The sequence below is a fragment of the Leuciscus leuciscus genome (genome assembly GCF_965113295.1).
Source record: "Leuciscus leuciscus genome assembly, chromosome: 18".
Lineage (NCBI taxonomy): Eukaryota > Metazoa > Chordata > Actinopteri > Cypriniformes > Leuciscidae > Leuciscus > Leuciscus leuciscus.
The window spans coordinates 29,716,642-29,744,292 of record NC_138742.1 but is presented as its reverse complement, the minus strand read 5'-3'; the positions used below and the strand labels follow the sequence as shown (position 1 = coordinate 29,744,292).

Sequence of the window (27,651 nt, the reverse complement as noted above, 5' to 3'; positions counted from 1 at the left end):
CAATCACCGGTTCCACCTGACCAAGTGTCGAGGTGTCCATGAACAAGACACCTAACCCCAGCTGCTCCCGACAAGCTGGATGGCGCCTTGCATGGCTGACACCGCCGTCGGTGTATGAATGAGTGAGTGAATGGGTGAATGTGAGGCTATATGTAAAGCGCTTTGGTGGCCATAGGTCTGTGAAAGCGCTATATAAATGCAGTCCATTTACCATTACCATTATGAAATTAAATTAAATGCCCTGTTCCTGACCTAGGAAGTTGTAAGCCATGTTCAACAGAAGAGTAGATGTAGGAGACCACTTCAGTAGAGGTGGTTTTACAGATTTGGCTAGGCGTGACTCCTCATTTTATAACTCCACCACATGCCACTGCACTTCAGGGATAACTGTAAGGAGAAAATGCCTATTAAGTATGCAACCACCAATGGATAGGACCAGGCAGCTGCAAAATGCAGTCTTGTTCTGTGTTGTTGTTTTTTTTAGTTTTTTTTTTAGGGACCTTTAAGTCATAGGTGTCCCTGTTCCTGGAGCTTCCTGCAACGTTTATGTCACGAACCACACCGAACAGAAGACAGGTAGATCCAAGTGCAGTAAGTGAATTTTAATGGGGAAATCCGTACTCAAAATCCAGTCCAGGCAGGGGTCATAATCCAAACAAGCAATCCAAACAATGAGACACAAAGACAGGAACAGGCAGGAACAGAATACAGAAGTGGTGTGATATCTTACAAGGACTCCGTGACACATACTAAAACAGACAGGGTATATATACACAGGGAATACAAGCTAAACAAGATAACAAGGGGGGCGTGGTAAACTGAAACACCTGTGAAGACTAATCAACATAACGGGGAACAACTGAGCATGACAAGACACATGGCAGGATCACATGACAAGCAGGGAATAATATGACAGACACTAACAAGGAACAAGACACAAAACCCACACCGTGACATAACCTCCCCTCTACGGAGCGGCTACCAGACGCTACAAGACGTGACAGACCAAACAAAAATCCAGGCGGGAGGTGGAGTGGTGGAGGATCAGGGGGAGGGATGGAGGGCCAGGTCCATGGAGGGAAACGGGGACAGGGAGTGACAACTCATCTGGCGGCCAGGACGGGGACGACAGTCCATCGGGCGGCCAGGGTGGAGACTTTCCCTCGGGCGGCCAGGGCGGAGACTTTCCCTCGGGCGGCCAGGGCGGAGACTTTCCCTCGGGCGGCCAGGGCGGAGACTTTCCCTCGGGCGGCCAGGGCGGAGACTTTCCCTCGGGCGGCCAGGGCGGAGACTTCCCCTCGGGCGGCCAGGGCGGAGACTTCCCCTCGGGCGGCCAGGGCGGAGACGACCCCTCGGGCGGCCAGGGCGGAGACGACCCCTCGGGCGGCCATGGCACCGGAACAGACACCACCGGCTCAGGAACTGGAACTGGCACCACCGACTCAGAAACAGGAACTGGCACCACCGACTCAGAAACAGTAACTGGCACCATCGACTCAGGCACTGGAACTGGCATCACCGGAACTGGCACTGGCACCACTGGAACTGGCACTGGAACCAATGGCTCCGGCACTGGAACTGGCACCACTGGAACTGGCACCACTGGAACTGGCACCACCGGAACTGGCACCACCGGAACTGGCACCACCGGAACTGGCACCACCGGAACTGGCACCACCGGCTCAAGCACTGGAACTGGCACCACCGGAACTGGCACTGGAACTGGCCCCACCGACTCAGGTTCAGGAACAGACACAGACTCCGGCTCAGGAACTGGAACAGACACAGACACAGACTCCGGCTCAGGAACAGACACCACCGGTCCAAGTGTGTGCGTAGCCCACACACACCACATGGCTGTGGCCATAATGGCCAGTGTCGCGGTCACTGAGGGCTCAGGAACAGACTCCCCCGGCTCAGAAACAGACACAGAAACAGACACAAGCACTGGCTCCGGCTCAGGAACAGACACTGGCTCCGGCTCAGGAACAGACACTGGCTCCGGCTCAGGAACAGACACTGGCTCCGGCTCAGGAACAGACACTGGCTCCGGCTCAGGAACAGACACTGGCTCCGGCTCAGGAACAGACACTGGCTCCGGCTCAGGAACAGACACTGGCTCCGGCTCAGGAACAGACACTGGCTCCGGCTCAGGAACAGACACTGGCTCCGGCTCAGGAACAGACACTGGCTCCGGCTCAGGAACAGACACTGGCTCCGGCTCAGGAACAGACACTGGCTCCGGCTCAGGAACAGACACTGGCTCCGGCTCAGGAACAGACACTGGCTCCGGCTCAGGAACAGACACTGACTCCGGCTCAGGAACAGACACTGACTCCGGCTCAGGAACAGACACTGACTCCGGCTCAGGAACAGACACTGGCTCAGGCTCAGGAACAGACACCACCGGCTCAAGTGTGTGCGTAGCCCACACACACCACATGGCTGTGGCCATAATGGCCAGTGTCGCGGTCACTGAGGGCTCAGGAACAGACATCACCGGCTCAGACACAGGCACCGGTTGTACGGCCATCTTGTCCAGGGACACAGGGTCTGCAGGCATGACGTGAACAGTTTCCGGCTGGGCAGACACGACGAGAACAGTCTCCGGCTGGGCAGACGTGACGTGAACAGTCCCCGACTGGGCAGACGTGACGTGAACCGTCTCCGGCTGGGCAGACGTGACGTGAACCGTCTCCGGCTGGGCAGACGTGACATGAACCGTCTCCGGCTGGGCAGACGTGACGTGAACCGTCTCCGGCTGGGCAGACGTGACGTGAACCGTCTCTGGCTGGGCAGACGTGACGTGAACCGTCTCTGGCTGGGCAGACGTGACGTGAACAGTCTCTGGCTGGGCAGACGTGACGTGAACAGTCTCTGGCTGGGCAGACGTGACGTGAACAGTTACGGAGGGAGCCTTTCTCTTCCTCCTGCGTTTTGGAGCCACCGGACTCTGGACCACCGGCACTGGGACCACTGGGACCACCGGCGCTGGGACCACCGGCACTGGGACCACCGGCACCGGAACTGGGACCACCGGAACAGGGACCACCGGACTCAAGACCCCCGGAACTGGCATGGAGGAAGTCTTCCTCTCTCTCCTTCGTGTCCGCGAGTGACTGGGTGCTGTTCTCTCCCCGGAATTAACCGGGATCGCAGCACTCTCCTCCCTGATTCGAGCAACCAACGCAAAACATTCATATAAAGTCATGCGCGGCTCCTCCTCTTCAGCTCGAGAATTCCCATTCAGCTGCCTCCTCTCCCTCTTAGTGTTTGTGGAATAGTCATGAAAACTCATACCGCTGGATCTATGTGTGGACGGAGTCCTTCTGTCACGAACCACACCGAACAGAAGACAGGTAGATCCAAGTGCAGTAAGTGAATTTTAATGGGGAAATCCGTACTCAAAATCCAGTCCAGGCAGGGGTCATAATCCAAACAAGCAATCCAAACAATGAGACACAAAGACAGGAACAGGCAGGAACAGAATACAGAAGTGGTGTGATATCTTACAAGGACTCCGTGACACATACTAAAACAGACAGGGTATATATACACAGGGAATACAAGCTAAACAAGATAACAAGGGGGGCGTGGTAAACTGAAACACCTGTGAAGACTAATCAACATAACGGGGAACAACTGAGCATGACAAGACACATGGCAGGATCACATGACAAGCAGGGAATAATATGACAGACACTAACAAGGAACAAGACACAAAACCCACACCGTGACAGTTTAGCTCTAACCCTAATCGAACACACTTGAACCTAAATAAGATCTTCAGGAACACTTAATAATAAAAGACAGGTGTGTTAGAGCAGACTTGGAACTGAACTCTGCAGGAAGTTAGATCTCCAGCAACAGAACTAAATATTTGCAAATTTGGCCAGGATGCCAGGGTTACACCCCTACTCTTTCGAAAGACATCCTGGGATTTTTAATGACCACAGAGAGTCAGGACCTCGGTTTTACGTCTCATCCGAAGGATGGATATTCCCATGGCTGGATTTAGCATCAGGATCTCACTTCTGCCTGCCAACGTTAACAAGTTGTTTTTCCTCGGGACATTCTAAAATGCTTAACGTGAAAAAGCTTTTAAAACACTTGAAAGCGTTTTACACGTTAAGCATTTTAGAATGTAACGTTAGTATACTTTATTTGTACACAATTTGAAAAGACTCAAACGATTTTTTTTAGATATTTAAAAAAAAAATCCCTTTAAAAAGACAAAGTTGACAAGTTGACAAAAATACAAATTTCCCACTGAATTATGAGATCTGATGAGCTAAAACGGTGTACATAGTCTCTCCTCTTCCTGATTTGCGTCAGATATGACTCATCGCACATTCATTCATCTCTAGAGCTGTCAATCATCTTACGTGAGTCAACGTGGCCCTAATTCCTGCCCTTCTGCATGACACTGTCCTGTACACTTCCTTGTCCTGAACTCCGTGAAGAACAAACCAAAGAAACATTTCTACACGTGAAATAATAAGCTAATAAACATAGATAACAACGGCATATGGTTTGTGTGTGATTTTCATGCCATTTGGGCTATTTTCATATACATTCACCTAAAGGATTATTAGGAACACCTGTTCAATTTCTCATTAATGCAATTATCTAATCAACCAATCACATGGCAGTTGCTTCAATGCATTTAGGGGTGTGGTCCTGGTCAAGACAATCTCCTGAACTCCAAACTGAATGTCAGAATGGGAAAGAAAGGTGATTTAAGCAATTTTGAGCGTGGCATGGTTGTTGGTGCCAGACGGGCCGGTCTGAGTATTTCACAATCTGCTCAGTTACTGGGGTTTACAAAGAATGGTGTGAAAAGGGAAAAACATCCAGTATGCGGCAGTCCTGTGGGTGAAAATGCCTTGTTGATGCTAGAGGTCAGAGGAGAATGGGCCGACTGATTCAAGCTGATAGAAGAGCAACTTTGACTGAAATAACCACTCGTTACAACCGAGGTATGCAGCAAAGCATTTGTGAAGCCACAACACGCACAACCTTGAGGCGGATGGGCTACAACAGCAGAAGACCCCACCGGGTACCACTCATCTGCACTACAAATAGGAAAAAGAGGCTACAATTTGCACGAGCTCACCAAAATTGGACAGTTGAAGACTGGAAAATCTTGCCTGGTCTGATGAGTCTCGATTTCTGTTGAGACATTCAGATGGTAGAGTCAGAATTTGGCGTAAACAGAATGAGAACATGGATTCATCATGCCTTGTTACCACTGTGCAGGCTGGTGGTGGTGGTGTAATGGTGTGGGGGATGTTTTCTTGGCACACTTTAGGCCCCTTAGTGCCAATTGGGCATTGTTTAAATGCCACGGCCTACCTGAGCATTGTTTCTGACCATGTCCATCCCTTTATGACCACCATGTACCCATCCTCTGATGGCTACTTCCAGCAGGATAATGCACCATGTCACAAAGCTCGAATCATTTCAAATTGGTTTCTTGAACATGACAATGAGTTCACTGTACTAAAATGGCCCCCACAGTCACCAGATCTCAACCCAATAGATTAGATTAGATTAGATTAGATTCAACTTTATTGTCATTACACAAGTACAGGTACAAGGCAACGAAATGCAGTTTAGGTCTAACCAGAAGTGCAATAGCAGCAAGTGCAGGATATACAGTGGTTCCATAAGTGCAGAACATGGATATGTACTGAATAAATATAGAGTTGAATACTATTATAAACAAAAATTTACAGATAGATTTGTCCTATGAATATAATATACAGATAACTATTACTGTGAACAGAATTTACAGCTAGATATGTACTGAATATAATATACAGATGGCTATTACTATAAACAGAATTTTTACAGATAGATATGTTCTGAATATAATATACAGATGGCTGTTACTATAAACAGAATTTTCAGATAGATATGTACTATGAATATATATACAGATGGCTGTTACTATAAACAGAATGTGAGCATAATATACAGATGGCTATTACTATAACAGAATTTTACAAATAGATATATGTATAAGTTAGGCTAAAATGAGCAGTATAACAATGGATTTAAAGTAGTGCAAATAAAGTTTGGACAGAGGCTATCCGAGTGAAAGTGCAGTGGAAAGTAATTGCATATTACAGTTAAAGTACGGTATTGCAAATGTATATGTAAACAGTCGGTACTGTAACAGTCGGCACTGCAAATTGAGCATATTCCAGTCAAGGTAGTAGTGCAAGATGCATATGTAAACAGTTGTTACTATAATAACAGTCAGCAGTGCAAATGAACATTATAGGATTGCAAATAACAAATAACAAAATGGAGGCAGGTGTGAGGAGGGAGAGGAGAGTCAATCAGTATATGAGGGGAGTGGGATCAATGAGGGTTAGAGTTTAATAAAGAGACAGCTCTGGGGAAAAAACTGTTCTTTAGTCTGCTGGTCCTGGTCCGGAGGCACCTGAAACGCCTGCCGGAGGGCAGGAGAGAAAACAGTCTGTGGGCCGGGTGAGAGGAGTCCTTAAGGATGCTGCGAGCTCGATGCAGACAGCGTTTCCTCTGGATGTGCTCGATGGCAGGTAGTGGAGTCCCAGTGATGCGCTGGGCGGTTTTCACCACCCGCTGCAGTGCCTTGCGCTCTGCAACAGAACAGCTCCCATACCACACTGTAGCACAGTTGGTCAGGATGCTTTCTATTGCACAGCGATAGAAGTTCACCAGGATAGTGGAGGAAAGCTGATTCTTCCTCAGTGTCCTCAGGAAGAAAAGGCGCTGGTGAGCCTTCTTGACCAGGCTGGAGGTGTTGGTTGTCCAGGTCATGTCCGCCGAGATGTGGGTCCCCAGGAACTTGAAACTGGAGACACGCTCAACAGCCATTCCATTGATGTGGATGGTGTCGTGTGTGTCTCTTGACACTTTCCTGAAGTCCACGATGAGCTCCTTCGTTTTGGTGGTGTTGAGGAGCTGGTTATTTTCAGTGCACCATGTGGCCAGGTGCTTGATCTCCTCCCTATTGGCAGTCTCATCGTTGTTGCTGATGAGACCAATCACCGTAGTGTCGTCCGCAAACTTGACGATGGAATTAGATCCGTACACAGGCTTGCAGTTGGAGGTGAAGAGGGAGTAGAGAAATGGGCTTAGCACACAGCCCTGTGGTACACCAGTGTTGAGTGTGATGGACGTGGAGCAGTTGGAGCCTGATCGAACATTCTGGGGTCTGTTGGTCAAAAAGTCCAAAATCCAGTTGCACATGGAGGTGTTGATGCCCAGGTCTCCAAGTTTGGCTATTAACTTAGTTGGGATGACAGTGTTGAATGCTGAGCTGAAGTCAACAAACAGCATGCGTGCATAAGTGTTCTTATTGTCCAGATGTGTGAGCACAGAGTGCAGTGCCATGGAAACTGCATCCTCTGTGCTCCTATTGCTACGGTAGGCAAACTGGTGTGAGTCCAATGTGGATGGTAGAGAGTCTTTTAGGTGTGCCAGGACCAGCCGCTCAAAGCACTTCATTACGATGGGTGTGAGTGCTACAGGGCGGTAGTCATTAAGGCACTTCGGGCTGGAGTGTTTTGGCACTGGCACAATGGAAGTGCATTTAAAGCATGTTGGTACAGCTGCTTGGGCAAGAGACAGGTTGAAAATGTCTGTAAAAACCCCAGCGAGCTGCTCCGCACATGCCCTGAGTACTCGTCCAGGGATGTTGTCTGGTCCAGCAGCCTTGTGCGCGCTGATCCTGCTCAGTGCATTGCAGACATCTGTGGAGGAGAGTGTGATCGGCGGGTGGTCAGCTGAGGATTTGAGCTTGGTGGCAGTTACTCTGTTGTCTCTTTCAAAGCGAGCATAAAAGTCATTTAGCTCGTTCAGGAAGTTGACATCAGTGGCTGCGGGGGTGGAGTGAGAGGGTTTGTAGTCACTGATGGCCTGAATGCCCTGCCACATGCGCCGAGGGTCAGCGTTGGAAAAGTGTCCCTCTATCTTAAGCTTGTAGCAGTGCTTGGCCTCTTTGATGCCCCTTTTCAGATTTACTCTGGATGTGCTATAGGCTTGTGCATCTCCTGATCTGAAGGCAGTGTTGCGTGTCTTCAATAGGAGTCGCACTTCCCTGTTCATCCATGGCTTCTGATTTGGGTATGTGGTGATCTGCTTCTGGGTTGTAACACTGTCAATGGTGGTATTAATATAATCCAGTACAGAGGAGGTGTAGCAGTCAATGTCCGTGTGAGAGCCACTGGTGGCTTGAGAAGCAAACATACTCCAGTCTGTGTGTAGAAACCTTTCCTGGAGTGAGAAATCTGCCCCCGCAGGCCATACCTTGATGGTCTTCACTGATGGCTTCACACGATTGATGAGAGGTGCATATTTGGGGGTGAGGAACAAAGAAAGGTGATCTGACTGTCCCAGGTGGGGGAGGGGTGTCGCGACGTAAGCTCCAGCCATGTTTGTGTAAACATGGTCTAAGGTTTTGTTTCCTCTGGTGTGACAGGAAACATGCTGGTGAAATTTCGGTAGCACTGACTTTAAGTTTGAATGATTAAAATCACCCGCAACAATAAACGCAGCTTCCGGGTGAACGGTCTGTTGTTTACTGATGGCTGCGTGAAGTTCTTTCATAGCAAACTTGGCATCAGCATCCGGGGGAATATAGGCTGCAGTTATAATAGTGGAAGTGAACTCCCGCGGTAGATAAAACGGTCTACATTTAACCCTCTGAGGTCTGAGGTGTTTTTGGGGCCCTGGAGGTGTTCTGACATGCTCTGACATTTGTTTGTTTTTCAGTTATTTATAAACATGTTAATGGCAAAAGTGTAAATTCACTCTATATAACACAAACAGGGCTAGCATAATATCAGATCAACATGCTTGTAAATCTTTGTATTTTTAAGAGAATAATGTTTATGCGTGGTTATTTAAAAAAAATTTCAGCAACTTTCTTTTTTTAAGAACACAAAACACATTCTAAATATGTGCCCACAAGACTCTTGACTAATATATGTTGTCGTTTCTAGTTCTGGCTTCAAAATGATGTGAAATTCATCCTGCCTGATCGTTCTCTTAAAACAATACATTGATTTTTTTGTCAGAAGAGGTTTATGCGTGGGAGGGGTAATCGCTCATCAATATTAATGAGATTCAGACCAGGGGTGTGACATAGACACTCCCCCAATGACTAATGGGCCATCAAGAGAGGCAGCCTGAACAAAGAGGAGATTCAAAGGTTTTGTTTTTCACTGTTTTATTGTAATTCCTCTATGAGGAGGAACTAAATGTTTTAAATTTGCAATGTTTTAAACTCAGCTGTGGTCCAGGTTCCCGTGCAGGCAGGAATCTCAGAGTCTGTGGAACCATATCAATGTCAGTCTCTGTTTTCCATGACAGAGTAGACTGCTTGTTGCTTGTCTGAATGTTTGTCTTGGCCCTCTTTGCAACAGGTGTCTGATGATCACCATCACCTTTATTGCTGTAAAACAAACAAACAACTGTGAGCATGTTTATTACACAAAATATAACAACTGCATTTCAATCATTATAAGTAACATTGGCCAGATGCAAAGCCATACAGACACATAATGTTTGGATGGACTATGTAAAACCAGAATATGTAAACAGAATTATACTAATATCTGAAAGAAAGGGAATAAGTGTACTTACTTTTCAGTTGTTCTCAAAACTATTATTATCATATAGAGTACTATTCCAGCACATGCACAACTGATGGGCATTAGCATGCTGATAAGATAGCACAAAGAAAAAATATGTAACATTATCAACCAACCTCCAAAAATAAATAAACTCATACAGGCTCATATTGTAATAAGTATATAAACAAAATTGCACAAACATTGGTAAACATGTACTTACTCTTTCTGACGTTCAACTGTGTTGCTGCGCGCCCTCCGAGTTGCAGATGAAGGAGATGCAGCATTCCTGTTTTAAAAAAAGTTGAAAACTATTATAACATAAATATTTCAAAGTATATTACCATTAGTCTATATGAATAACTGATGCAAATAATTGTAGACACGTGCTGTAGGCATATATTGTGTGTAATGGGCCATTACGGAGATAGCACAACGCAAACATTAACACATTTGCAATTCATCAGCTGGGCATATTTACACATTTCAGCACATACACACATTTGCAATAGATATTTGCAAGCACTCTTCATTTAAATATAAATTACTCTGAATGGAAAGTATGGAAATGGTCCAACCAGTAAAATCTGTAGCCTACGTTTATTTAAAATAGCTTGTCAACTAATTTCTCTGTACTGTGGGCTAATTGGCCTACGTGTTGTAGCCTAGTCATTAAAATTAAATAAAACAATTTAGTTCATATTTAGGTTTAAATAAAATATTTTATTTTTATTTATTTTTATTTATGTTGATTATATGAAAAGTGAAAAGCATGAGTCAGATCATGCGCAATCGCGAGACAAATGGAGTGGGCAGAGAAGATTTTGACCATTTCATTAAGTTTATTTTTTGTATAAAGCCTTTCTTTAAAGTGAATTTCGTTTTGTATTAATTGTATCTTAATTTTAATAGTTGTTTCATCAACCAAATGCCTGTATTTAAAACATAAGAATTAAAAATAGCAGGAACTGGAGGCCTCATAAATGAACCCAAACTCATAAGCTTTGCCTAAAATACCAGAGAAATATATAGAAAGCTCGAAATGTGTTATTCTAAACAAAACTATTAAAAACGAAAGAAAACAGACTGCATGAAGCCTCTCTCCTACTTTATAAAGCATAGCCTAGACCATTTAAATATAATTACTCTGAATGACAAGTATGGAAATGGTCCAACCAGTAAAATATGTAGCCTACGTTTATACAAAACAGCTTGTCAACTAATGCAAGTAAATTTAAAAAGACTTACTCATCCGAAATATCCACGGCTGGATCAAGTCGCTCTTCAAAAATACAAACGTTCGTTGTTAGAGTCCTGTTCTTCTTCTGAGGAAAAAGTGAACTCTTCATTGCTATCCAGGACGAGCTGAAGGGCTGTGTGTCATCTTCCAACGGCGCAGGAAAGTGAGTGAATGAAACTTGCTGGTTTTAAAGCATTTCAGGGGGCTTTTTACCTTATTTTGCATAGATCACCTCAGCACATTATTTTATGAATAGCGCGCTCTGCGAGTGGGTGTGAACTCATTTCAGGGGGCGTTTACCTTATTTTGCATATCACCTCAGCACATTATCTTATGAATAGCGCGCTCTGCGAGAGTGCGTGAACTAATTACAGATAATTAGATGAGACGGGAGAAACTGTACTTCTCTTTAGTTTCATACAGATTACATTGCAGGAGAATATTTGTTTTGAATGTGAACTGTGAATTTTAAAGTAGAAATTTAAAGCTTTCTTTAGACGCATGTTTCATGGTTGTGTGATAAGTATTCGCTGAGTTTTCCAGACTTGTTTCAGAAAGATTTTTGCGGAGACAGAGTGAGCTGAAAGCGCACCCTGTTTATTTTATTTATTTAAAAATAAAAACAAGGTTTTGATGTTAATGTGAGTGTACACAAAAAAAAGAAGACCCTCTATAGTTTATAATCATGTATTTCTTTTATTTATATGACCATAAATGACGGATTTTTTTACGTTTATGTTGCTGCTATGTGAAAAAAAATCCAGCAAAACGCGTGGGCGCGTTTCTCGACCTCAGAGGGTTAACCATGAGAATCTCAAGGTTAGCTGAACAATGTCTCCCAACAATAGCAGAGTTTGTGCACCAAGCTTTGTTAATGTAAATGCACAATCCACCACCTCTGGTCTTACCGGAGCCATCTAATGTTCTATCCGCCCGTTGCGTTGTCCGGTATTCCGCTGTTTAACCATGTTTCCGTGAAAATTAGAACATTACAGTTCAAAAGTCTCTTGCTGTATGTGATGTTGAGTCGAATCTCCTCCATTTTGTTCAACAGCGACCGTACATTGGCAAGGAAAATGCTGGGTAAAGAGAGCCGGTGTGGTGTTAGCTTTAGCTTAGCTCTTAGTCCTCCGCGCTTCCCCCGCCTTTGTTTACGGTCTCGACGCCGCCTGCGAGCACTTCCGCCCGGCCGGGCAGAGTGCATAGCCTCAGGTGTTCTGGCGATCTCAGGAAGGAGTCGAAGGTTGTCCATAAAACTGTCGGAAATTCGCAAACCAATATCCAAAAGCTCACCTTGGGTGTACGATGTTAAGGCACAACTGTTCTGCACGAACAGACCCGAAATGAGCAAGAAAAATACTGCTAAATTGCAGAATCTGGAGAGACCGCGAGCCTCGCGATGTACTCGCGCCGCCATCTTGGTTTCAATAGAGCATCTTTGGGATGTGGTGGAACGGGAGCTTGGTGCCCTGGATGTGCATCCCACAAATCTCCATCAACTGCAAGATGCTATCCTATCAATATGGAATATGAAATCCTATCAAGATGCTATCCTATCAATATGGGCCAACATTTCTAAAGAATGCTTTCAGCACCTTGTTGAATCAATGCCACGTAGAATTAAGGCAGTTCTGAAGGTGAAAGGGGGTCAAACACAGTATATATATGGTGTTCCTAATAATCCTTTAGGTGAGTGTAAATAATGAATGTTGAAATTATAAAAGCTAAGCAGGTGTAGCGATTAGCTCCATATAAAATACTAAATATAACATTTTAACATCATTATGTGACTAAACTCCACATTGGATCGTGACCGGAAGGTAATACAAACACTTAATGGTTGTTTAAAGTGAGTTTTGAGTGAAAGTGTAATATTAATCTTTTAAATTGTGTTATGTAGCTTGATGCTAATTGTAGCTCTAATGCACCTGTAGTGCCAGGAGCTATATTCTATTTCAGGAGCAATAATCTATTTTGTTAAAAGAATTCACATAAGGTGATTCAGAAAGACTTCAGATAATAGGTAGATTAATATATAATGGGATGCAAGTGGTGTAGATGGCCATTTAATGCCAGAACAGAGGCTAATAATAGCTGAAAACAAACAAAAGAATAACGATAAAAGAATTATGAAGATTAAGTATCATACCGGCAGAGGTGTGAACAAAAGAGCAATAATTGAGCAGTTCTCCTCGCCAGACATTAGAGAAGAGACTGCAAATGGGTGTTTAAAAGGTCAATAAAATATTGCATCTTATCAGCCTTCTCTAAAAACACACCTGACATGATCTTCTGAAATTATTCACAGAATGCATAGTTTTAGAGATATCATCCTCAGATTTGTAATGAAGCATAACCACACTTGTGGCTTGAGCTTCATTGTGTTTCTAAGTGTCTATAACACAGACTGGGTAAGGATTTTTTATTTATTTTTCTCTATTATGTACCCACGTGTCATCTTACACGTCTTACATTATTATCTAGATCACTGAATATGTCACATAAGATATGTGTCTCAATTAATTAATTTAAAGCACGATTTGAAGCAACAAGAGGTTCCATATGATTTCTGTCTAATCTATTATTCTCTAGAATTCTCAATTAAAGTCCCCACCCAAAAACAGAAAATCATCAGAACTACAATTCTGCAGGATTGTATTTTCATTTTTGAGAAAGAGTACTTTTTTTGTTTACATTTGTTACCAAACTATGACAGTTTGAGCTTAACCCTGGAGGACAGTGGACCTAAACCCACCTCTGATTTATACCTATTTTAAGGTTTTTTTCTTCTTTTTTTTTTCTCCACTTTCTCGACCTGAAACTACTGCTATGGGAGAATACATTAGGTTTCATCTTTGCTGCTGGACTAATTCGACATTCCAACTCTTTGTTCTTCTTTTTTGGGAAGACAGAGGCAACGTCACAATAAACAAACTTTATCCACTTCCACCAACAACACTTGCTTTTCTTAGCAAATCCAGAGGTCTGTAATGTCTTTACCCAAATGATCAGATTGGAAAGGAAGATTAGTGGCTCTAACATTCCTATTAGTCCCTACAATTATTCAGTGGTGCCTTTTGGACTGACCAACCCCCAGTTGTCTTCCACATTCTGTCCTGTATGCTCTGCATGATATAATAGAAACTTGGGAATCAGTCTTAGCCAGTCAGTCTTTCCAATGGCTTTTTCTACTTGTCCAATGGCTAGACAGAAAAATCATACAGGATGTTTTGTTGTTTAATTAATTTATACTTTTGACCTAATTTGTGTCTCTGTTTTGTGAAACTTGCTCTATAATTCTTCCAATTCTTCAGTGATTCCTCCTATTTGATTTTGAGATTTATTAATTTCAGAGATGTGACCTCTTTAGTTTTTGTTGCTTTGTCTAGATTGAGCAACTGTAATCTCACTGATCAATCCTGCGAAGGCTTGGCCTCAATTCTACAATCATCAAACTCTTCACTGAGAGAGCTGGACCTGAGTAATAATGACCTGTATGATTCAGGAGTGAAACTGATCTGTGTTGGACTGAAGAGTCCAAACTGCACACTGGAGATACTGAGGTATTTAAGAACATTACTTGGATTGTACAAAATATTCTTAAATTACATTTGTCCTCTATCATTAATTAATAATTCCCAGATCAAAGTGTTTATTGGCATGTACATTTATATAAACTACACCGACATTTCCTGTTCTCTCTCTATGTCTTTAGATATAATACATGTATAAAGTGTGTCTGACAGAAAAGCTTTACTCTAGATTAATCTGTATTGAATGGTGGATAAAATATATCTGCTAAATTAACAATGGGCCATGTATTGAAGGTTGAATGGTATATGGCAGAAATCAGCATGAGAAGGAAACTGTTGTCCAAGCACTCAAGGTGGCTTGTAAAAACATTGTGAGAACATTACATTGAAGTCTTGCTTAAGTTCATATGGAGACATTCTAGGGTACCTTGCTACAGTAACTTTGTATACTGCATGACATTACCTGGAATGTTGATGATATTCTCTGGTCTGACCCAGACTAGAGGCTGTAAAAAGTGTTTTGTGTATCTTTGTAGATTATCTGGCTGTATGGTGACAGAGGAGGGATGCTGTTATCTGTATTCTGCTCTAAGGTCTAACCCCTCGCACTTGAAAGAACTGGATGTCAGCTACAATAACCCAGGATACTCAGGAGTAAAGCTGCTCTCTGATTTACTCAATGATCTACACTGTAAATTGGACAACCTCAAGTATGTTGGGCATTAAGAATCACCTTTTCCAGTGTTTATGTGGGTGTAAAGAAATGTATGTGTACATGTGTGGATGTTATAACATGCAATCCACTGTCTTTAGAGTTAATATAGTTTATTACAGTTTAACCCTCTGGGGTCTGAGACGTTTTCTGGGCCCTGGAGGTGTCCTGACGTGCTCTGACATTTGTGCTTATTTCTGTTACTTTTAACATTTTCATGACTAAAGTCGGATTACACTGTTTTCAGCACAAACTCTGCTACACTAATATGTCAGCAGCATGTATGTAAAAGTTTTAGTCACTCAAATAAGGCCATAAAACCCATACTGACTATTTGTTCACAAGCTTTTTGAAAATTGTATCACGTAGTCTAGAGTTTTTGTTTTAAAACGATGTGAAAAACATCCTGCCCACTCATTCACATAAAACAATATATTGCTTTAAAATTTGTAAGACATGTTTTGTGTAAGACAGCTCTAAGCAAGGAGGTGTGAATCATCATTAATGTAGATGTGTTTCACACCTGGGAAGTCAAAGACCCTCCCATAATGACCCTATCAGGTGGGACTGTGAGGGAACTATAAACAAAGAATGAGGAGAGATTTAAAAAAGAATGGCTTTTTGATTTATTATGTTTGGATTTATTTACAACACAACATAGTCCTTAGATACAAAAGACAAAGAAGAGGCACATTATTGAGCACACTGATCTAAACAGAGACGTGAACAGTCACACACCTTTGTGCCCATTTCCCAATGTGTTTGCTTCAGTATACCATATTCATGTACAGAGACTTGTGTGAATGTTTAAAGGCCCACTGAAGGGTCTTGAAACGCGCAGCTTTGTTTGATGTGTTGACATAATCTTTACGTTGACGTAAAAACAGGAAGCTAAGGCGGGACATATTGAATGGCTTCTCCCTCTTTTCAAACAGCCAATAGTGTTTAGTTTACCTCAGACTGCAGTCGTACTTGACAGCACCATGGAAACGAATCCGAGCGCTGGTGATACATTGGATTCAATAGTAACGTTGAATAAATTCTAGCCATTTCATTCTGAAAACGGAATAAAACTCGAGGGTTTGAGCAACCGAACACACATCTCCAACCCATATTGCTCCGTGACGTAAAAACGGTAGTGATGTCCAGTTCGTGAACGAATCGTTCTTTTGTACCGGTTCTTTTTTTGTGAACCGGTCAAACCAGTTCACCAAATTGAACTGAATCGTTCAAAATGGAGTCAGCGCTGATCCAGTTTTCTAAAATTACTCTCTTTCGGATGTGCCTGATAGTCACTCCGACTCGAAATAAACAATATCCTGGAGTATATGTTACTCCAGTAACTCCAACAGTTAACTGATGGAATTGGTTTTGCAGAACTGAAGAGCACGAGCAGCTGACATTGAGCATGCGTGTACTACCGAACGTACAGTCAGGTACAGCCACGGTCACTTTGGCCAGGTGGTGTTTATAGCAAGGGGGCGGGACGCTTCAGATGCTCTAGAGAGCATTTGATTGGACTGAAGATGTGATGAGAAGCTGAAGTCCACGGTGACGTCATACAAATCCGTGATCCATTTTAGCGGAAGTGAGGGACTGGAAGTTTTGAATGCTTATATCTCCAAATGCAAATTTTGTCATTGTTTTGGAACACACCAGCTTATTTATAGCATTAAGGCTAACATATTCATCCTAAGAGCTAAAAAAAACTTACATTTTGATTTCAGGGGACCTTTAAGTCAGCAGGGCTCATCAGTGTCAGCTGGTCTCTGTATGTAAAAAAAAAATAATTAAACAAAATTAAAAAAGACAACTATGAACATGCTGATATTAGGAGAAACTATAGGGCTGCACAATTTGGGGAAGAAAATCTAATTGTGATTTTCTGGTTAAAATTGTGATTTAAAATTCACACAAATATATTTATAATGAACACCAGGTTTGTTGGGCCTTGTTGGCATATACTTTTGCTGCATAAAATAATAATATATTTTACTTTACAGAAATGCAGGCGGCCTATAAAGGTAAATCAATAAAAAGGAACACTTCAGTACACTACACTAGAGAAACATATATGGATTATCATATGTTACTTCAAATGTTATCATTCGTTATGACGTTATGAAATGAGATTGGAGTAAAAACGTGTAGCCTAATGTTTGGCGCGTTTTGCTTTCAAATGCACAGTGCGAGTGACCTAAACTTACAATGCTTTACATTATGTTACCACATTAAATAAACATCTACGTTTGAACAGATATCCACGAACACAGTTTTTTGATCAGTCTTTTGCACTGATAAGAAAAAAAGTGAGGTGATCGCGCTGGCGCCCTTATGTTTGTTTTGGGGTTGTGTTTATGGGTGTCAGGGGCGTTTTCAGAGCTAGTGAGGACTTTTTCCAAGTAAAATGTATGAAACACAGCAAATTAACACCAGTACTTCCCTGTCTCTAGATAAGATAAATTCAGAGAACTTTCTTTCTTTTTTTTTTCTTTTTTTTGCTGCCAGATTGGTGTAGTTATGTTAAATACCAGCTGAGATTAAAAGCCCAGATTTAACTGTTCAGATCTTTGGCCCTTTGGTTCCTAGACAACTGTGTAGAATCTCCTACTCATCTGTCAGTTAACCCAGTTTTTCCCAACCTTGTTCCTGGAGGCACACAAACACTATACATTTTCCAACTCTTCCTAATCAAACCCACCTGGTTCAACTCATCAGCTCAATATTAGAGACTCCAAGACCAGAAATATATAGGTCAGATAAGGAAGAATGCACTGTTAGTCCAGGAACGGGGTTGGGAAACAATGAATCAACTATTAGGCTACAACAGTGCTTCTCAAATCTTTCTTTGAAGCCCCTCATCACTACTCATTTTTGATGTCTCTCTCATCTAGCATAACTGATTCAACTCATCAGTTCATGAGTAGACACTGTAAGACCTGAATTGGTTGTGTTCAAAATGTACATGCAGTGGAGAGGGTGCTCCAGGACATGTTTGGAAAGTAATGGATACAACAAGGGTTTTGCAGATTACATGCAGCTTTGAAAACAAATCTATACATCATCATATTAAAGACTTAATGAAACATCTTCAGTATGCCTGATATCAAAGCAGGGAGAATTTGAATCTGAAATTCATTGAATACAGTTCAATATTTGAAATTCACTCAATATTTGTTCCAAGATATTTGCAGTGTGCTGACCTTTTTTCTGCATAAAAAAAAAAAAAAAAAAAAAACTTGTGCTAACATGCAGTAGCACAGCCAGCTAGTTTGAGTCATATAGTCATAAAACCAGAAATCTAAATGATCACAGGTTGTTAGAGAAATCACTTGAGATTCATGTTAGTGCCAGGACGTCTGAAGCATCAAAATGTCTCTGGTTACGACTGTAACCCTCGTTACCTGATTCTGTGTCGAAAGATGACACTTCCGAGAATGCCTTCAGCGTGATTGCGTCTGAACCCTGTATAGAACTAGTCCAATCTCGACTGGTGTTGCGTCAAAATGTCACATGTGACTGGACGCCGGCTCATAACAGCGTCAGCTTCTGAAGCAGTGTACAGTCATAACCCGAGACGTTCCCTTTTGAGGGAATCTCTTATCAGGAGAGGTGAAGGCAAATCGCGTGCCTCATATGCTGAAGAAATTGTGAACTCGAGGCAAGAGGGGGCAACGGATAGCGTTAAGCGGATAACATCTCGTCAATGGGTTCGAAAGCTGCCAGAGAAAACCCCTCAAGAACCACTGCCAGTTCCCACACAGGAACCCTGGCTTGGGTGACAGGCCTCATCCTCCGAGCACCAAGAAGGAAACAAACTATTAATTGGGGCCTCCCCATAGTGTTTAATGGCATGTGGGAAGCAGCTATGTCCGCCACATAGACCTTAAGTGTGGAGGGGGAGAGCCCATCACAGAAACGACTTTGGAGGAACTCCAGCACTGAAGCCACTGGGCAGTTACCTGGGTCCAGCTGATGTTCTCTAAACCATAAAGTGAACACATTCCACTTTAAGACATAAAGTTTCCTCATGGAAGGAGCTCTAGAATTTAAGATGGTCTCAACAACCTTGTTTGAGAGACTAGCACTTACGAGTTGGTCCCCCTCAGGGCCCAGACCCACAGCTCTGGCCAAGGGTGATGTATTGAGCCCTTGGCCTGAGATAGAAGATCCCTCCTGATTGGAATCTGCAACAGAGGGCCTGCGTGAAGTGCTATGATGTCTGAAAACCATACTTGGGCCAGTCAGTACGGGGCTACTAGAAGCAGACTGACCCTCTGCCGCCAAACCCTCTCTAGAAGTCCTGGGAGCAAAGCAATCTGGGGAAATGCGTACAGACATTGCCTCGGCAACGTCTGTACCATGGCATCCAGCCTTAGAGGAGCTGGCTGCGTGAGGGAGAACCAGAGCAGACAGTGTGTGTTCTCATGGGAGGCGAACAGATCCATTTCCGCCAGCCCGTGAGGGACGCACGCATCCATAGTCACTATCTTCCTCTGACACTGTTCTCCCAACACAGGGTTTTGGGACAGGAGCCACGGTTTCTTCCACATGAACAAATAATGAAGGCTTCTGCACGCTACTTTGATTGTGCAAAATGGGTTTCCCCACAGGGAAAACCCTCTGGTCCTGAGCCACCACTGTTAGGGGTCTCATGTACAGCAGGCCAAAAGGTACTGTGTTGGACGCTGCTGCTAGGAGCCCCAGAACTCTCTGGAAATGCTTGACAGTGATGGCCTGGCCTAGCTTGATGTTGGTGACTGTAGTAAGATGGTGTTTACAGTAGCCCCTACCCCCAGAAATGTAGTTCTCTGCTAAGGGGTCAGTTAACTCTTTTTGACATTAAGCACCTTAGATGGCGCAGAGCGACATTTCGATGCCGAACTGGCATCTTCTCTGACTGAGCTATGATGAGCCAGTTGTTGATGTAATTGAGGTTACGAATGCCTTGACGTCTCAGTGGAGCTAGAGCTGCATCCATGAATTTCATGAAAGTGCGAGGAGACAATGCTAGCCCGGAAGAAGGAAGGAAGTACACAATTTTGGTACACTTTTCACCCAAAGGCGAACCTCAGGAACGTCATGTGTTGTGGAAGTAAGTGTCCTTTAGATCTATCGTGACAAACCAGTCCTCGGACCTGATTTGACTCATGATGACAGGGATAGTTAGCATCTTGAACCTGAATCTCCTCAGAGAACGATTCAATATCCTGAGATCTATAATGGGATGTAACCTCCCATCCTTTTTGGGAACTATGAAGTACCGGCTGTAGAACCTGGCCTTCCTCTTGTGAAGAAGAACATGCTCTATGGCCTCTTTCGCTAAAAGGGACTGAACTTCTTGTTCCATGACCTGACCCTGCTCGGGGTTGACAATAGTATGAACTACCCCGCAGAATTTTGGTGGACGATACTCAAACTGAATTCTGTACCCCTATTCCACAGTGCGCAGGATCCACTGAAATATATTTTGAAGACACTTCCAGGCTTCTAGAAATTTCACTTGGGGGATCAGTCTTGAGAGAGTCTTGAGAGGCAATACTCTCCTTCTGCTGCTGCAGGTATGAGTAGCTGGCGGCTGGCAGCAGCCCCACGAGATCTGGAACGACAGCGGGGGATGAACTGTTCAAATGCATCTGACTGCCTCTTCACCTCCTGAAACCTCTCAATGATGGTATTGACAGCCAGAAGGCAAAAGTGACGCATCAAGGAGGAAAGCCCTGTCCTTCTCCCTGATGCCGGACAGATTCAGCCACAATTGTCACTCCGTAGCTACTTATGCTGCTATGGAGCAGCCGACGGCACACTCAGTTCTTCCACGTCCTCGAGCACGACCTCCCCACTGTCGTCCATCTCTTTTAGAAGGTCGGCCTGGTATGCCTGAATAATCTCAATTGTATGCAGGCATGCACCAGCCCGACCAGCTGCCATATATGCCTTGCCCACCAAAGCCGATGTTGTACGGCAGGGTTAGGAGGGCAGAGCTGGAGTCGCAGCGTCGTGTGAGAGATATGATGCTAATTTCTCTGAAAAACCGCGGCATCACCCCATAGCCATTCTCTTTCGAGCCCAGGATGGAAGAATAAACATGTAAGAATGGCTTGTTCCATGATCTCGACACCTCAGTGTGGAGATCAATGACAAATGGAAGACTCCGGCGCGAAGGCTGTGACCGAGCCTGCAGGAAGCGCTCATCAACTTTTCTGATGGCCACTCAATGTTTAATTTGGCCACAGCTCTTGTCACGACCTCCAGCAGCTCCTCAAAGGCAGGATAATGAGGTGGCGAACCGCAGTCTGTCTTGCCTGACCACTTGTGATCAGAGCACCCAAAATAGATTTTAATACCAGGTGTTAACAGGACTTGTGTGTTATGCCACACTGGTGTGTCGGTGAAAACATTTACATTTATCTACTTAGGCAGATGCTATTATCCCAAATCTCTGGAATTGAACCTCTGACTTTGACATTGTTACCCCCATGATCTGCTGATTGAGTTTATTTCTATTTTGTATCACATTAATCAGAATGTAATCTTTTTTTATAGTGTGGATCATGCTGGGGAGGTCTTGATTGTTTCAGAACTATGCAAGTGTAAGTCTACAAGAACACCCACACACACCCCTTTTGCTATTGCTTTGTTGTGCTCTAAATGTTCTTTCCTCTGTTTCCTCTTGTGTTCAGATGCCTGTAATCTCACACTGGATCCAAACACAGTAAATGTTCATCTCTGTCTGTCTGAGGAGAACAGAAAGGTGACACGTTTGGAGGAGCAGCAGTCATATCCTGATCATCCAGACAGATTTGATTTCTTTCCTCAGGTTGTGTGTAGAGAAACTCTGTCAGGACGCTGCTACTGGGAGGCTGAATGGAGCGGGTGGAGGGGGGCTGTTATATCAGTGGCACATAAAGAAATTAGTAGGAAAGGAGGAAGTGATGATTGTAGGTTTGGATTCAATGAAAAGTCCTGGAGTCTTGATTGTTCTAATGACACTTTCACTGTCTGGCACAATAAAAATAAAATTGAAATACCTGCCCCATACGCCTGTAAGAGAGTAGGAGTGTTTCTGGACTGTTCGGACGGTACTTTGTCCTTCTACAGTATCTCTGACACACACACACTCACACACTTGTACACATTTCACTCCACATTCACTGAACCCCTCTGTGTTGGATTTAGGGTTTTTATTGACTCCTCATTGTCTCTTGTGTAAGTTTGAACAGCTTCCAAAAACTGTTAATCTTGTCAATTAAATTACTGCTGAAAATGGTTGCTAACAAAGTTTTTTTTAAAACAACATGGAAAATGAGAATCATGATGACAAATTAAAAATGTGAATTTTAATTTTTAAAAAAGAAAAGAAAAATTATTGTTTCTTATAATCCATTCAATAAAAAAATTTTACCTGATTGTGCTGAATATAACTCAGATATACACATTTAAAATTTGCACAAAAGGTCATAAATGCACACATAAACTTGAACTGTTAAATTAACTACTAGTAATTCACTACATTCTATTACAATTGTGTACTCATAATGTTGCTTCAAGAGCTTACATTTCACAAGGCCAGTGCTAAAGTGTTTTTATTTTAATAAATTTTTTTCTATTTAGGTTGTATTTAATTTTTAAATTAGTTAATTCTGAACTTTCAGAACAAAATGTTCTTTTGTTGATTATAGACATACAAAATGATTGACTATGACATGACTAAATATTGACTGAATTTAAGCAATAGTTCAGCATCTTAAGCCTTAAGGCCATAATTGCTTTTTGTGAAACCTTAAATGTTTTTATTACCTTTTTATCATCTTTTTATGCATGGTACAGACACTTTCGTCGCTAATAAAACAACTGGTGGCTGGGATTATTATGCTTTATACTTAAGATGCTGTGCTATCCAGATTCAATTCTTTTTTACAAGTTCAGCATTTGTTCCTTGTATTTTGTTGCTGTTTCTATTTTCATTTTCTTGTTTCAATAATGTTTAATATAGTTTTATGTAAAATTATGTTTGTTATGACATTTATCAACATTGATGTCTATTTGATGGAACTTTTATGTAAAGATATTCAAATAAAAAAAAAAGTGCAGCTCCTCCACATTTTCAAGAATGAGTTTGTATAGAGAAAAATACGTATTTAAAAATACACATAAAAAGGTGTAGAGCAAATACAAAGTTCTGTCATGAAACTCTAGATGGAGCAGGCTAATAGGTTGTTTAACTCACCTGCTCGTAATCTCATCGTTATCTATTAGGGCACAGCTGATTGGCTCCTGCTGCATCAGTAGCCAATGAGTTTGCGTGCCTAAACTTCAAATACTTGGGTAGCATTTACATTAGCAGTGCATTGTGCTTTTAGAAACCCTCCACCTTCTCCAGCTCCACCTGTATAGATCTGCTATGGGTAATTCATATACGCTAGATTGTACAGCAGCAGCATGTCTTACTTGGTTACAGCAGTGTGTCATGTATGTATTGACAGTAGCAAGTACCGTATTTGCTCTGCAGCAACAGCTATAACCTACAGCAGCAGCAGCGTAGCAGATGTATTCCGCCAAGACCAAACATATCAACATTGTCATACCTATTATTACACAGGGTCACCCTGAGTGAGCCAAATCTGCAAGTTACAACAATACCAAAGTAGTTAACAGTGAAAATGTTTGCAGTCAAGCAGATATAGGCAGATGGTAAATGATAGAATGATTCACCATGGTAACACTGTAAAAGTGAAACAAGGAACAAAGATCCAAAAGGCATCCAATAGAGCCTAAAGCCCCGTTCACACTGCCAGCGACACGCAGCGACAAAGCGACATGATCCCATTCATTTCAATGGAGCGCTGGCGACTTCCAGCGCCACGAGCGACAGTGACCGTTGGCGACAGAATGTGGGCGTGTCAAGCGACACGAGACGCGCGACAAAAGTTCAGAAATTTCAACTTTATGCAAATTAGAAGCGATTTTCGCGAGCGACAACCAATAGGAAAGAAGACTTTCAGAGGAGCTCAGCTCACGTCACCGTCTCGAGTGCAGGCAAGACAGAAGAGTTCGAGGGCGATTTCACTGTTTTATATGATTTGACTGTAACCACATACATGGATATAATAAAATGATGCATGGAAAAAGAAACTGTCGACAGTCTCAGTGAGTTTAATTCACACATTTAGTTCGAGTGTTGTAATTACGATGCAAGTTTAGCACTGCTGCAGATCATTTTACAGTTTCCCCTGCATTATGTTGACTATTAGGGACAAGAAAATTGATTATTTGTCAAATTCGAATGACGTTTTAGTAATTTATGACAGTATGAGTTAATCTGTTGATTGATCGATCGTTAATCCAGTAGGCTAAATGATTTAATCCACTGAACACTGCTGTGGTAATATAAAAACACTCTCCCAACAGCATACTGTTTCTTTTGAGCCTAAATCCTAGTCAAAATAAAATAATATAGTTGTATATATCACTTGTGATGGTATTTTGTATAGATATGGCCAGACGTGCAGTCTACCAGTCACATTAGAGCGACAGCACTATGAATGCCCACAAGCGACTTCACAGTACAGAGACTAGCGACATACAGCGACAAAATCGCTGGCAGTGTGAACGGGGCTTAACCCACGTAGATCTTGCTCCTCCATCCTGATAGATTTTAGTTTAGTTCTAGATTTAAGGAGTGTGTATGGCTGGGCAGTGCTCTGGATTTACAACCTAGAAATTCCTCAAATAAGCTTTATAAGTTTGGCCAGTTGGATCATTGTTGAATCATCCAACAATCGGAATATGGTTGTAGAATCATTCAGACGGTAGATACATTTTTTTTTATCAGTGTATGTTTTGTTGCAGCATCAAAGAAACATTTCATCAAAAGTCCTGGATGCCAATACCTCACAGTTTATTTACCATATATTTATTTATACATATTAAATAATGAGAAAATGAAGTGAAAGTGAAATTAATTATTAAGTTAATTAATAAAAGATGCACCGGTATAGCTATATCGCAGGTGGCTTGGAAGACGTGGGTAATATGGTTTATCCATTTTGCCACATGAACTGGAGGTAAGCAACAGTAATTTGCAGCTAGTTTGATTTCTATAGAACTTAAAGATCTCCCTCTTTTCGTTTTCTCTCTTGCTGCATTAAAGATGAAATGGTCTAACTTCTGTTTTTTGCGCTGGAAAAAAGTGAGGAAAAAACACAGAGTTTACGGTAATTGGGTCGTAGATCTGCTTAAACTGTGCAATACCTCACGAGGGGCGACCAACATTTCTGACATGCCAGAAATTCATCCGACCATCTGATTGCCGGATGGGAGAGGTTAATCGCCTCTCGTTCCCCCCTGTACACTGCATGACAAACGATGCGCAACAAAGCTGAAAATAGTCCAGACTCAAAAAAAAAAAATTGCACAGTCAGAATTCGGCTCAAAATCGGACAAAAATCACACAGTGTATGCCCAGCCTTACATGATCCTAAGTGCCCAATCCTATTCCTGGAGATCTACCTACTTGTGGAGTTCAGATCCAACCCTGATCCAAAACACCTGTTTATAAATAGAAATGCTCCTGAAGATCTTAAGGGATAAGTAATGAAAATTAGCCCATGATTTACTCACCCTCAAGCCATCATACATGTATATGACATTCTTCTTTCAGACGAATACAATCAGAGTTATTAAAAAATGTCCTGGCTCTTCCTGTTTTTTTTTTGGCATTATAACCATGTGCCTTCCAAAGACTAAAGGTTACATACAAAATATATCTATAGATGCTGCACATGAAGACCAGTCTCTTTTAAACTGTGGGCTGTTTTATTATTGTGTATTTTCTCACCTTTTGAACTCTGACATTGAAACCTGTATGTACCTTTTCTATGTGCTATTACATGGTAGGAGGATGGTATTCCCTCCGCTTTAACAGTTGGATAATCATTCAATGCCTTTCTGAATTTTCTTCATGTTTCTTTCTATGATCCTATGTACTTTTGTGTATTTGTTGGTAAAAAATAAAATGCATTCAGATTTCCTTTCCTTGCGTCTTAGCTCCTCCTTCTTAAGATGCAAAGATGATGTGAGGACAGAGGAATCAAAACAAGACATATTTTGTAAAATGGTCCTTGCCTCATCACAGTGCATGTTTTTAGTGGATGCATGCTTCTCACTGCTATAATTTATATTTGTACTTCTTCAGAAATATTACCATAATATCACAATAATATGTTAACACACACCATAGTTTCTCCAGTTTACAGAGTGGATTCTGCCGTAGATCAGAGATCTGCTTCACTCCTGAGTGCCCTAGTTCATTATTGCCCAAATTGAGAGGTGTGAGGCAGGGATGGAAATTAGCACCCGCCACCAGCCAAATGCGGGTGATTTTGTGTTGTGGCGGGTAAATTCGCTTCACCTACCGGCCACCATGGCGGGTAAATAAAAATATACTGTTTCACACAGACGGCGGACACTTTTAGAGGACATAAGTGTACGCTGAAATAAAGTCTTTCACCTCAGAAAAACGGACTTTCTTGTCCTGTCACGTCAGCCGTTATCCTGTTCTCATAGCGAACACTCTTCAAATGCACGCGCAAATGCGGCGGCGCGCGCTGTGTATCGCCTCACTGTATATAAAGTGCAAAATAAACTACGAGCATGCAACGCCGTTATGTTGTAAATTACACAAAATAATAGTAATGCAGGGATGATTTTCATACTATTCACCAGGAGCAGTTTCCATGGTTCATTAACAGTTATTGTTAATATTGTGTATTCACCATGGTAACTGTCGTTTCCATATTAACCCCAAAATGCCACTTTATTTTTCTTTGTGTTATTTTTTATATTTTTAAATGACTCTAGTGGCTCATACCAACATTGTATTAACAAAAACTAGTTTGGAACTGCTATTTAATAGCTTTAGCATAGGCCTAATGTTTATTTATTAGTACTAGTCTTTACTATTAGTCATATTCTTACAATTTATGTTAAGTAAAGGGGGACAGTACTTGTGTGTGTGGAAATAGCCGGTTTCAATAAAACTACTTGTGACATGTCATATTTGGCTTTGACTTTGACTGAACATTTGCTCTCACTTTGCAGAATAAATATCGGGATATATATCGTATATCGATATTCAGCCTAAATAATCGGGATATGACTTTTGGTCCATATCGCCCAGCCCTAGTTTCATTGTTGGGACTAAAAACCTAAAACTGGAAGCCATAAAAGACCACGAATCATTCAAATGCCACATCCAGGTAAAAAAGAGAAATATATATAAAAGAGAGAAAGAGAAAATGTCAGTATTTCATTGAGACTTGAGATTAAATAAACTGCTTAAGTATTGTAGATCTTGTAGTATTAATTTTCACATGCAGTTACACATTGTCGGTTAAAAACAAGAAAGTGGCTGGTAAAAACATTGAGTGGCTGGTAGATTTTGAAATCCACCAGCCACAGTGGCCGGTGGACAAAAAAGTTAATTTCCATCCCTGGTGTGAGGGGTTTGACATCAGAGCTGAAGCCAGAACAATACAA

General features: G+C 42.3%; 1 protein-coding gene and 1 long non-coding RNA gene across 3 annotated transcripts in view; one reads left to right on the top strand and one right to left on the bottom strand.

Annotated features, from left to right (window-relative positions):
- LOC309480503 (NACHT, LRR and PYD domains-containing protein 12-like) overlaps positions 1-23,211 on the top strand; it is a 43,683-nt gene extending 20,472 nt beyond the window's left edge. For both annotated transcript variants that reach the window (XM_082145028.1, XM_082145027.1), the window contains exons 6-9: positions 14,256-14,429; positions 14,936-15,109; positions 21,658-21,704; positions 21,795-23,211. In XM_082145028.1, coding sequence (XP_082001154.1) covers positions 14,256-14,429; positions 14,936-15,109; positions 21,658-21,704; positions 21,795-22,324 — 925 coding nt within the window. In that variant the 3' untranslated portion in view covers positions 22,325-23,211. The remainder of the gene's footprint in view (positions 1-14,255; positions 14,430-14,935; positions 15,110-21,657; positions 21,705-21,794) is intronic.
- Positions 9,207-11,763, bottom strand: LOC309480732. Its single transcript, XR_014199767.1, has 2 exons — positions 10,875-11,763; positions 9,207-9,915 (listed from the first exon to the last, which is right to left on the bottom strand). It is a non-coding gene; the product is annotated as an uncharacterized lncRNA (long non-coding RNA).
- Positions 23,212-27,651: the final 4,440 nt, after the last annotated feature.